Below are 12513 nucleotides of genomic sequence, written 5' to 3'. Positions count from 1 at the left end.
CCTTGTGCTACTGCTGTGTCAGATATCTGCTGTAGCTACTTGTTCTTATCTAGGCTGCTAATTTCTTTGAAAAGATAAAGTGAGTCACTGGCTTTCAAAATACATCTACCTTTTCAATATAAGAGGAATACAGAAATAAAATATTATTTATTCATCTCCTAGAAGTGAAATCTATCCATTTTAAAACTGAAGAATGTAATCCTTGCAAAACCAGTATATCAACTGGTTGTGAACCATGTAAGGTAGGGCTGCCAATCAATGTCAACATATGTTATTCAACAGTGAATCAATTATACAATTCTATTTTTCAAATCTACATTCTTCACAAGTGTCAACACGGCTCAATTCGACTTTGCTTGTACAAAACTCTGGTTGAATTAGGTAGACCTATTTGTGACCAGAAAGTTTACAACATCTGGTAAACCTATGTTCAAAAGTATTTCGTTTTTAAAGTAGCTAATCTAAGCTTACCTGCTGATGTTGGCAATAGGTTTCGGTTTGGAATCTTGTGATCCCATGTCACTAGCCTAGCCTCAAAAAGAATCAATCATCTTCAATAGTAAAGGAACTCCAGTTCTTCCAACACTCAAGCTGCTTATCATTTATCGCCTAGTGTTTAGTACATCGCAGCCCACACGTTTCTAAGCATTCCCATCAAATCAAGTATTGGTCTAGGTTTAGTAACAATTCTTTTTTGTGATCCATGTAAATATGTTCCGTTTGCTGGTAAAGGAGTATGAGGTTTCCATAATAAAGTTTAGGATATTTCCTGGTAACAGTGTCTCAGATCTTAAAAGTATTGTTAAACCCAGAAAAAAAAACAGAGTAAAATGTCCATATCTACAATACTGCTATATTTTACTAAAATTATAAAATGTACTAGCAAAAAGGGACCCCTAGTCGGCACCGGTTCTGTAGACAGACATGAGACCAGTCATTAATTGTTGAAAATCAATGATCCTGTAGGTCGCTGTTCCGAGTTGCTTATCGCTTGATCTGCTTTGTACTTGAAGTAAACTGCACTGAGAATGTGCGAGTGTCGCTGGCTGACACACCCGGGAGCAGACGGGGATGGGAAGCAACGGTGGGCGTACTGCAGCATACTTGGGTCCACCTGTCACCTCACCCTGCCACAGTGCACTGCGTTGCGGTGCAAATATCTTGGAAACGGTGTGTCCCAGCCCCTTAAAACGTGGTTTTCAAGGTCCCAGAAGAACCTACGAGTTGTGTTCCCTGCGCAGAGATGCTTAAAATGAGCTTTGGCCAGTCCTTCTACGGGTTTATAGTGATAATACCGAATTACAAAATCTCGAAAAAAAAAATCTCATACGTTTTTATCTCGAAATGGGGGGTTCCCCCCCGACCCCCCTTTTTTTTTTATTTTTTTTTTATTTTAACCCTTTTTTTTTTACTTACCTGACCCCAAAAACACATAGATAAATAAATAAATAATTCGATATTTTTTTTTTCGAGATTTTGTACTCGAGATTTTTGCAGTTCGAGATTTTATTTTCGGTATTTTGACCGACCACTCCTTCTACGACCACATTGATGTTTTGCAGATTTTAGGCAAACATCACATGTGAAGGGGCTAAAATCTGGGGATCCGCAGGGGCCCAACAGCGAAATATGCAAATGCTGGTACAGATTGGTGGAACGGTGTGGAATTGTATAAAGGAACAAACAGATTTTCTGCTTTATATAGAGAAAGGCTGTGTAGACTAAGGGAGAGCATATTGTTCTAGGGTTTTGAGTTTAGGGTACCCCAGTGAAAGCCATATAAAGACAAATGAGACAACTGCTTTTAATTTGAAAGATTACCACCATGTGCAAGACTTCTAGATTGACGAATCTGCTCAACATGTACACTAATCTAAAGGAGGTTCTGGCTATTCCCATCTGATCGGAACTTCATGACCGCTGGGCATATCTAGGTTATGGAAATAGACTCTGATCCAAAGCTTTAGAGCCATCTTGTATATTTTTGACAACTTGTCTCTGCAAACTGGATCCTTCATATGCAACAAAACATTCAAATGTCCTGCTTTTTTGTGCCGGATTATGTGTGGCAGGTTTCACAGGAAGGAAATAATTAGTAAAAGGGAGCTTAACCAGCACTACATAAATGATTCTTTAAATCCCTTAACAAAATGGTTTCAAACGTTTTTGTTGTAATGTAGCTTGGCTGTCATTTGGATGGCAGGTGTATGTGGGAAAGACAAGAAGGGGGGCAATGCTGAAGGGTGGGGTTCGAGTGAGTGGTGGAAAGTTGTGGAATAAGAATAGCATTGCAGTGGTGAAGAGAGGTTTTGTTGTATAGGCGAAGGGAGATGTGTTGTAATGTATCTTGGCTCGGTAAGGAGAGTGATGTAGTTAACACTTCATACATAATACTATGGGCCTCATTACACGAAGGCGGTAATGGTTAACGGCCACCGTTAATGGTAACGGTGACCGTTAACCATTACCGCCTTACTACGAGGTCCCTTAGCGGGTTGGTGCTTTAACGCCTGCCTTTTGCAGGCGTTAAAAACCAACCCGCTAAGGGACCTCGGAGCCAATTACGGCACCGCAAAATTGCGGTGCCGTAATTAGCCCCTTCCCCATTCCCATAGAGCCCTATGGGGCAGAAATGGGAATGGGGAAGGGCAATGGCGGAAGGGGGATTTACCGCCCCACCAACCTTGGAATGGGGCGGTAAATCCCCTTTCCGCCAAGGCGGTGCCGGTAATTTACCGGCATGGTCCAGGGTGCTAATAGCACCCTGGATCACCGCCTTCCGTGTAATGAGGCCCTATGTATTATGATTCTAGTTCCAGGCACAGCAGTTGGTAGTGAGCTGTAAAGGGAGAAGCTGTGCTGGGGGTCTGTTTCTGTTTATCTTGAAAACAAGCTGCTGTACAAACCATCTAACGTGTCAGAGGTTTGTACCTAATAGTTTAGAATGCAACTCCCAAGCTCAACAAATCCACCAATATTTTCTTATTACACGTGTCAAGTAAAAATGCAAATGTTTCCTTAAAGAATGTTGATGGGAGCACCTGACGTAAATCAATTTTGAAAGTTTGTCTGCAGGCAGAATGTAGAAAGGCAGTTGGGCAACTACAACTACTCGCATCCATCTCCTACACTAGCAAATTATTGCTTGCACTGCCAAAAAGTATATAGTCGAGCACGTTGATAAAGCGCTATCCCCCAAACCACCGCAGCATTTTCCTCAGCGGCTTTTTCATTGCATTTGTTGCAGTATTTTCTATATGGGGCAGCGGGTTGGGGTAGTGAAATAGGAAGTATGGGGCTTGGAGGAAGAGGGTGGAATTGGGTATGCAGGCGGGCCTAACACCCCACACATAAATGCTCCCAAGAAGTGGTGAAACGACCAGGAATATTAAATGTTTCAGATCTGATAAAGTCACTTCAAATAAACGCTATTAGAAGATTGTTTAGACTAAAATATATACACGGTGAATATCTGTGTGGGTATCTCCTGCAGAGTCGAAACTGGCCATGAGTGACTAGGTTTGCCTGGCTCTAAAGAGTTTGCTATGGTGTTAAATAGGGACGAGTGAAATCTTCAGGGTGAGGTCATGAAATCTTCCATTTCTTACATTGAAATCAATATACTGGAAGGTATATAAATGTTAGAGAAATAAGAGGGCATAGGCACACAGACCAGGATTGCATGGGGCCATATGTTCTCGTCTGTGTTCACCCTGTTCTCCTGCTGTTAAAGATTTAACAAATAAATCTCCTCAGTGAAAGTCAAACATTTGTTTTCATTGACAAGCTGATCAGCCTTAGTAATTTGTGCAGCGTTCTTAAGTTCAAGGACACATGATTTTTAGAACAAATGTGGGAGACCATACAACATGGAGACGAGCGATTTTTATTTCACAGAAGACCAAAATAATCAAAAACATTCTTACCTTGCCTTGTTGTTGAGAGCACTTCACACAGCTGACTTGGATATTTCCATGTTTAGCACCAGGAATTATTTGCACACATTCAAAATCGTTTGCAAGAATTATAATATCGCATCCTGAACCATACGCCTATTAAATGAGAGAGAAAAGAAGATTTCAGAAATGTGTTATGATATGATTATTTATATAGCGCCTACACACAATGTGTTTCAAAGCACTTCAAGGCAAGGGAGGGAACAAGGGAAAATACAACCACATTCGTACAGGCCATGAACAGTAAGGATGTGAAATTAACTATCGTACTCGGCCTGACGACATTTCAGATAGTGCAAGAGCTAAGACATAGATAAGGAAAGGAGGGGGAGAGTGGGAAGGAAATGGCAACAGACAGGCGACTACCGTACTAGGCCTGACAACATTTCTGGTAGAGCCGGAGAAAAACAAAAGGTGAGGGAGAGGGGTGCAGAAAGGGAGGGGAGGAACAAAACAAGCGACTATCATACTAGGCCTGACGACATTTCAGATAGTGCAGGAGGGGTGGCGGGGAGGAAAAAAACAGTAATGGGAGGGTGGAGGAAACAGACGAGGTTGCTATCATATTGGGTCCAGGGACATTCTGATAGAGTAAGTGCATAGAAGAAAGTAAGGGGAGGAGATAGGAAAAGGGAGAAGGGAAAGGAGGAGAGAACAGAGAGTAAGCAGTCAAAAAGAGTGGAGAAGCAAGAGTGGAGAGCGAATACAATTGCAGAAGTCAGTAGTAACACATAATGTTGCAAGCAAGGATACAAGATGAAGATGGAACGGCATGATTCAGGGCCACCATGAGTACAAGATGCAAAGGAAGTCCAGCATGAGAGTTTAGAAAGAGTGACGCACCGTGAATGAATGAAGTCCATAAAAGTCAAATCCAGCATTGGCCACAAGACGGTGATGGTGAAGGAAGGCACCAGGTGGGCGGGGCTTGCTAAGTGGTGAAAAAGAGCAGCAGGCAGGAAGGCACCAGTTGGGCGGGGCTTAGGCCAGGTGACCTATATCCACTTGCACCTGCTCCCCACCTGCAAAGGAAAAGAAGCTCGAGGGCTCCTTAAGTAGGGAAGCAGAGCGGCAAGCAGGAAGGCACCAGGTGGGTGGAGCTTGCTAAGTGTTGAAAAAGAGCGGCAAGCAGGAAGGCACAAGTTGGGCGGGGATTGCTAAGTGGTGAAAGAGCGGCAGGCAGGAAGGCACCAGGTGGGCGGTGCTTGCTAAGTGGTGAAAAAGAGCGGCAAGCAGGAAGGCACCAGGTGGGCGTGGCTTGCTAAGTGGTGAAAAAGAGCGGGAAGCAGGAAGGCACCAGGTGGGCGGGGCTTGCTAAGTGGTGAAAAAGAGCGGCAAGAAGGAAGGCACCAGTTGGACGGGGCTTGCCAAGTGGTGAAAAAGAGCGGCAGGCAGGAAGGCACCAGGTGGGCGGGGCTTAGGTCAGGTGACCTAGATCCACTTGCACCTGCTCCCCATCTGTGTCCTAATTTTGCTGTGTCACTTCCTTATGTAACTACTCACATATGCAAACATCACAAAATAGATTAGTACAGAGGGACACATTAATTATCATATGGACTGCAGGATATCGTACCACAGTAAAGGATACATTTTGAGTCTGATGAGAATACAAATGTTGATGACTAGTACTCTAAGAGTAAAATATTTAAAAAGATCTACACAGAAAACAGAAGTGCATACTCACAATATAGCAATCATTATGTGGCATATATAAATCCTAGAATTGTTAAACTGCGTAATTGGTGTAGGAATTGTGTTTTACTCCTTGCAGTGACTACTGTACTAGTCCAGAGTGGCCATTCCACCATACATGTGGGACGGCCACTCTACGGGGACGGTCCTGTATCTGCTTGCACCGAAGAAGGGTACAAGCATGGCCACAACCTGCCTTCTCAAGCATTGTGCCATGCTTCACACTCCAGTACAATACTTACCCGAGACATGGCTATGCTTTAGAGGTGAAGTAAGTGGGGTGCATGGAGGAAAGAAAACTATGAGCTAGGAGTACAGTAGTGACTACGGTAACCAATGATTTGCTCTATATTTCTGGGAAGTTCCCTGCAGCACTGAATCCAGTGATGGGGTGGTCATGAAACTAAATCTAAATATACAGATTCTGAAGGCTTGTCAGTCTGAAGAGGACTTCAGCCCTTGAGCTGCTGTCCAAGCTGTAATGTTTACAAAATGCTAAAGGAGAGGCCGAAATAGACGCTTCAAAGGGAATATGCTTTGGAAGGCCACGGAAACAGCCTTTTCAAAGACTGCGTGGGCATGTAGCCTGTTTATAACAGAAGTGTCTGAATGGTTTAATGTTCAAGTATGAAAGAGCCTGCTCATTGGGATATACAAGCATTAGAGGACTAATTACACTTATTAGTGCTGTCAGAGGTCTGTAAAGCTCTGTTCCTATCTAATTAAAAATGTTAGGGCGTTGCGCACATGCAGGCAATGCCCAGCCATTTACTCCTCAGAGGAAGGATTCCGAGGATAGTAACCTAATCTCCTGGTTAAAATGGAATTTTGATACTAATTTAGGAACAAATGAAGGGTGCATTGATAACTCCTCTGTCTTGGTGGAAACACTGTAAATGGCTCTCCTGCTCACAGAGCCCGAAATTACCCCATCAGCATCCGAAAATTATTTCCAACATGAATGTGGTCTTCAAAGTCACTTCCATGTATAGCTTTTCTCTGCTCAAGTTTGGACACCCTGGTGTTTTCCCTGTGTGGGATACAATATAATATATGTTATGAGATGGGCTGTCATCAGTCCATATTTTTATTGACTTTCCATCAGTTTCTCCATGTCTAAAGTAAATTAGTAGGCCTAAAAATGCATTTCCATCTAGGGTTAAACCAAGATCTCCAACATCAGCAGGTGCCTTGCCAATTAGGTTCATCCATATTTCCTGAAGCAGTCATTCTTGGATTCATTCTCTGTGCATTTGTCTTCCTCTATTGTAGAAGGTGATGACAATATGCTTGACTTCGTTTTCTTCTCTGAAATGAACCTCTACACCTTGTGAGTCTCACTTGATGGTGTACCTCTTTATCTGGCGTCTCTTGGACTTTGTGCTTCGGCATCTCTATCAGATGGTCCTGGCTTAAGAATTGATAAATGGATGTTACTACATCACCAAGTCGCTCCCTCCTTTCTTGCTCAATGAGTGGGGCTCATTTCCTATGCACCACTGGGCTAGCAGGCTCTCCATTTAGAAAGGGTAGGTTATACCCTCAACTATATTATAATTGTTGAAGGCTACAGATACTCCCAAATTCATAGCTGCTGCTCCTCTATGTGCCCATAAGGTCTGCTAAGATGAAGACAAAGCTGTGATGGGAGAAGTTTCATATAAACGCCAACCAAGCTGTCACAACTGGTATCTGGTCTTTACATCTAATGCATTACCATCAATTGCCTTTCCATCGGGGCATTTGTTTTGAAAAAAAATATGCATCAAATGCATGTTTTTTAAACGTAAAGGGTTTAGTTTAATTTTAATGGGTTTTAAAGGGTAAACAAAGGGGGGTTTGGGAGGACTCCCCATTAAAAAAAAAAGAAAAACAAGACAAATGCATTCGGCGCACATTTTTTCAAAGCAAATTTTTCGATGGACCGATCCCTCGATGGTAATAATTCGATGCAATGACCATAAACTGTCACAACCTATTCAGGGAGGATAACTTCATGTGGGAATCATCATAGCTACGCTCAATGCCTTTGTTGGGGTGTAACCTGTGGATGGGCAGCTTGCAATTGCTCTAGTTTTGGTGCATACCTTCTGGGAATACCTTCCCTTTCACTGGCACAGGAACCCAAAAGTATGTTTAGTGTTTGGAACTGCAGGCACCCTTTTTCTGGCTGTCATGTACTTGGTATGCAGGTGCTGTACCAATTCATGTGGCGAGGGGAAGGCATGATTGCACAAAGTGCACAAATGTGTGGTCAGCAATTTGTAGCCGGATGGTCTGGGTTAGCGTTGCTAAATGGTGCCCAGTCTAGTGTACAGGTGCTCTCTGATATATTGACTGTATAGCACTCCATTGTTTAGAAAAATTGGTAAGAGCTTGCAGGGGAGAATAGCAGCCCTGGCACTAGGCTGGCACTAGGCTGAAAAAATAACAAGGAATCCAGTGTTATACTTGGAGGATTGATTTTATTCAGTCACATAGGTTGAAACCATCATCTCTCACGTGATTTGGAAAGCTTGGAAATGTATGATTTCAAGATTAAGGGCCTGATTCACAGAGCGTTTTCCTAAGGGATCGCGCCACTATATGTTTCTGAAGTGACTATTGGGACTCTATACCTTGGACCCACACCAGGTGAATGAGAATTGATGGGATATGACAGTAAAGAATTGTGCCATTATATGTTGGGGAAAGGACCAGACGGTACTAAAAATGCTGCATCTCTTGTTACTCTAGATTAGATTCTGTTGAAAACCGTAAAGATTGGGGCACACTGCAAATTTGAAGTTTGAGCTCCAGAGGAAGGGACACTGGTCCCGAAACGTGTAGAGCATTATTTTATTTTGACATCGTAATCAATTGTTGATCACATGATGATGAACTTGTAGATGTGATTATGTAAATTTAACATTAAATTGCTAATAAGAATTCTTTTAATATACCTAAAAAAATCGTGTGTGAATGAATACTTCCTAGTAGGAATCTTTAACTGATAAACTTCGTCATACATTACCATTATGTGTGCAGGGGATGCAAGTGCTCCACAGTCTTTTAAACTACCTCTAAAGTAGTTTACATGGTTAATGTGGGTCTATACTAAGTCAGAGAATTGATTTGAGCAGTACTGAATGAAGTCCAGGGCCCCTCTTGTGTGCAACATGGCATAACTCTTATTCACTCTATTTGCTGGTTTCTTCATATACATAAACAATAAGTCTGCAGGTAAAGCGTATGTTCTACAGCGTGCTGCAATTCATATGTCAAAATGAGCCATTTTCTATGCTATCAGTATGCTAAATTTAACAATGTATGACCCACACCAATAATTTTCCAGTGATTGGGAGGGAGATATAAAAAGCAAAACTGGTATCTGTTAGAATGTCCCTTTAACCAGTCACCACCCAACAGGAGTTTGCCTACTTTGGCCTTAGAGTCAGTATCTCCCTCACCCAGCTTCTATAACTAGCAGCTCGAGTGGCTTTGATACAGCTCTGCAGTCCTTGCGCACTCTCCATTTGTGAAATCAGCTTAGTGACAAAGAACTGTGCATTTCACCGTTAACTGCTTTTTGTTTGCCCATCCTAGGTTGACATGAATTAATAATGGGGGAAGAGTTGGATCCTGGCTGGCTCTACACTACAGATACCAGAATGTCCTGCTGCTACAAACACTGGTATTTACCAGAGTGATTCAACCCTATGCACCTGAACATAATTAGCCTCCCTGATGATTGCTGAGGCATGAAAGTGCGCTAGAAGAATATCTTTGGACTGTTGAGCAGATTCCAGCTGGGACACAGAGTTGCACCCCTGCCACCACTTACCTTTAGTTGGACATGAATTGAACTACACACACACACACACACACACACACACACACACACACACCCCCCCATGTATAAAATGTGGAGTTCCGAACAAATTTAACTATTGCTTTGTAAAACAAATTGGCAGAGAAATTAATTCAGCAGTCATTTTATTTAACACCTATGGATAGATTTTGTTATTTTAATTTTTTTTTGTTAATTTGAAGCTTACACAAAACATTAACCAAAATACATTCTTAAAGTCGAATTCCTATACAAAACACACAATTGTCTATAAATCTCCGCGATTTCATCATTTTTATACAATAAATACTATTTTGTAATTCCAAAATGCCTGAGCGTTAGAACAAAACAATTCAATGACAATATCTTTGGAACATAATTACATAAAATACTGGTCAAGAGATTTGTATACGTAACAATTCAAAAAGCTTAAGGGCCAATACTAAGCCAACGCTGTTCCCATCCATTAATCGAAACCACAAGGATTCCCCAGTATATTCAAAGTCATAACGTACATAGTTTTCACAGTGAAGTTTTCTAATTGACCCAGTTTCATATAATAAATCACTAGATGTTTAAGTGTTTCAGTCTCTTCACTGTTATTACAAGGTGTATAGTTAATGTCATCAGCGGGGAACCCTAACCTAGGTCCTTCACATTTCAATGTTGGTAACAAGATGATTTTAAATATAATGTATACAAAACGAACCTTGTTCCACAGGAATCTATATATAGGGCCGTCTCTGGCCAGCCTCTTATTTATATAGGTATTTTGATGCAGCAAATGTAACATGTAAACTAGAGGAGCTGGCACTGGTTAACGCTCACCTGGTATCCACAGGGACGCCACCCAGCTGGGTTACTAGCTGGTATGCTTCTCAGCTTTGCCCTGATGTGGTCTGCGGGGAAGGTTCTGCCTGAAAATACAGGAGGACTGTGTTCAAGACTTTCCGACTGGGGTAAGTATCCTCCCTCCACCCCGTATGCTTTCAGTCCCTTTGGCGCCCTCTCCTCACCTTGTGGTAGAATTAGGCGTGCTCTCCGTCCTGCCTTCTTTGCAGGGGCGCGTTGTCTTTCATGGGCGAGTGCAGGCCAGTTACTTCACTGATGCCGGCCCGTTTGATATTGTTCAGGTAGGTCTTATTGCTGTTCTTTAGTTTTGTTGCTATCCTGCATGCCTTTCTTTGTTTAAAATGTCTTTTTTTCTCCCTTAGGTATGCAGAGCTTCAGCACGGCGAACTGGCTTGGATGAGCCCCGCTGGTAAATGATGGCGCATTAAGAGCGCTATGGTGCGGTAAGTAAGTGCTATGCGCAGCGCTGCAAAGACTTGCCTTTGCTAACCTGTGTTTTCCTTCCTTGTAGGTTGCGGTGTTCTTTAGCGCGAGTGGAATGTCCGGAGTGGTGGCCAGCCGAGATGCGACCAGCCAGGTAATGTCATGATGCCTACCCCCGGGGACCCAGACCACGTCCAGCAACCCCGGAAGCAGGCATCAAGTTATCCTAAGCAAGCCCAACAACCCCTGCTAGGGGCTATTTGGTTCCAGTCTTGGTGCCTATGGCGCCAGGCTCATATGGAGAGTCAGTTCTGGCGCCATAAGAGCCAGGCTCAGAGTAAAACTTACCTGATGCAGACCATGCTGCAAATTTACCTGATGCAGACCATGCTGCAAGAGCTCCAAGCCAAAAGAGCCTTGGAAGGGACTACTTTACTTAGGGACTTTTTTTTACTCGGGCGGGGCTGGGCAGGAATACTTACCTGGGACTACTTTGGAGGCTATTTAAACCAAGCCCTGAAGAGCAGCACACGCTTCGCGTTATTCTGCATCCAGCAGCGTAACGCTCACCGTGCCTGCAAGTCTGCATCCAGCCTTCTGCCACGCCCGCCTCGAGTTTGGAGCTCCAAGAAAAAAGGGAGAAAGAAGGAGAAAAGTTTAGAACAAGAGCAATACCCTTAATCCTTACCTGAATTCCCGATCCAATGCGCCTTCGACTTGGAAGAAAGAAGTTATTTTATGCGCGTCGCCTCGCCTGCTGCAGCACGCGCTGAACTCACCGGCCTTCGCAGCATCTTCACATTCCACCGCATCCTCCTGCATGTTCCCGCTGCACTCCGGCACCTAAGGAGAAGACAAGAACAGCAAGGTGAGCTGAGGGAATACACAGAGGAATATTAGTTACCCCTCCATAGACTTACCTGATTTTACCACCGGGGGTACTATTCCTCTTCACGGGTCGGCGCAGCTTCCACTGCATCTTCGTCGAACCCCGGCCCCTAAGAGGAAACAAAAGAACAGCAAGGTGAAACAAAGGGACTAACCAGGGGAACCCTCCTCACCACAATAGACTTACCAGATTTTACCGCCGGAGGTAATATTCCCCAAGACTTCATACTTTCTATCAGCGCCTGAATAAGGGAGAAAGCAACAGGTTACATATTGACTTTATTTTATCGAACTGTGTTGGAAAATACAAATCCTTACCAGAATACTACCGGTGGCCACGAGGAACTCTTCATTAGGGTCAAGCTGCAACCTGCAAGGAATCGGACAAGAGTGAAAGTCAGGCATTTGAACTCTTACAAACTTTATACTCACGGCTTCTTGCCGGGAATCTCTGAGTCAATATTGTTCTGGAACTCACCAATTCCTTCGAGCCAGTGAAGCAACTGGTTATCAACGCACCCCTGCGCTCAATACAGGATGGAGAGCTCATCTTTTCAAACCATCAGGTGAGTCTATAAGAGGGGACATCAAAGGCGATCTGTGGGGAGAACAGCGGGGGTGGGGGGATTTCCACTCAACTCCACGGGTGGTTAATTCCCTTTCTCCATTTGCAGAAGAAGATTCCTATGGGCCAAGAAAACGAAGCTAGGTGGGCCAGTCCAGTCCGTCATTTCAGCCCTACACGTCACATTGGTGGAGACCGCTGCTGTCCAGTTCCGATCGACGCATCTGTGGGAGCCAGGTGAGCGTAACAGGTAAGCCTTTTGAGCAGTTCATAATTTGCAAATGTCTCTACAGCTTTCTTTAATG

General features: G+C 43.5%; 1 protein-coding gene across 4 annotated transcripts in view; it reads right to left on the bottom strand.

Annotated features, from left to right (window-relative positions):
- DMXL2 (Dmx like 2) overlaps positions 1-12513 on the bottom strand; it is a 2950233-nt gene that overhangs the window by 2878556 nt on the left and 59164 nt on the right. For all 4 annotated transcript variants that reach the window (XR_011279824.1, XR_011279825.1, XM_069624807.1 and 1 more), the window contains exon 2: positions 3927-4052. Coding sequence is in view for 2 of the 4 variants with exons in the window: in XM_069624807.1 (XP_069480908.1) it covers positions 3927-4052 (126 nt within the window). In the remaining 2 variants the exon portion in view is untranslated. The remainder of the gene's footprint in view (positions 1-3926; positions 4053-12513) is intronic.

Source organism: Ambystoma mexicanum, chromosome 11 (assembly GCF_040938575.1).
Source record: "Ambystoma mexicanum isolate Mex_15411 chromosome 11, UKY_AmexF1_1, whole genome shotgun sequence".
Taxonomy (NCBI): Eukaryota; Metazoa; Chordata; class Amphibia; order Caudata; family Ambystomatidae; genus Ambystoma; species Ambystoma mexicanum.
Note: the sequence above shows the minus strand (reverse complement) of the source record. Positions and strands in the feature narration are given on the sequence as shown.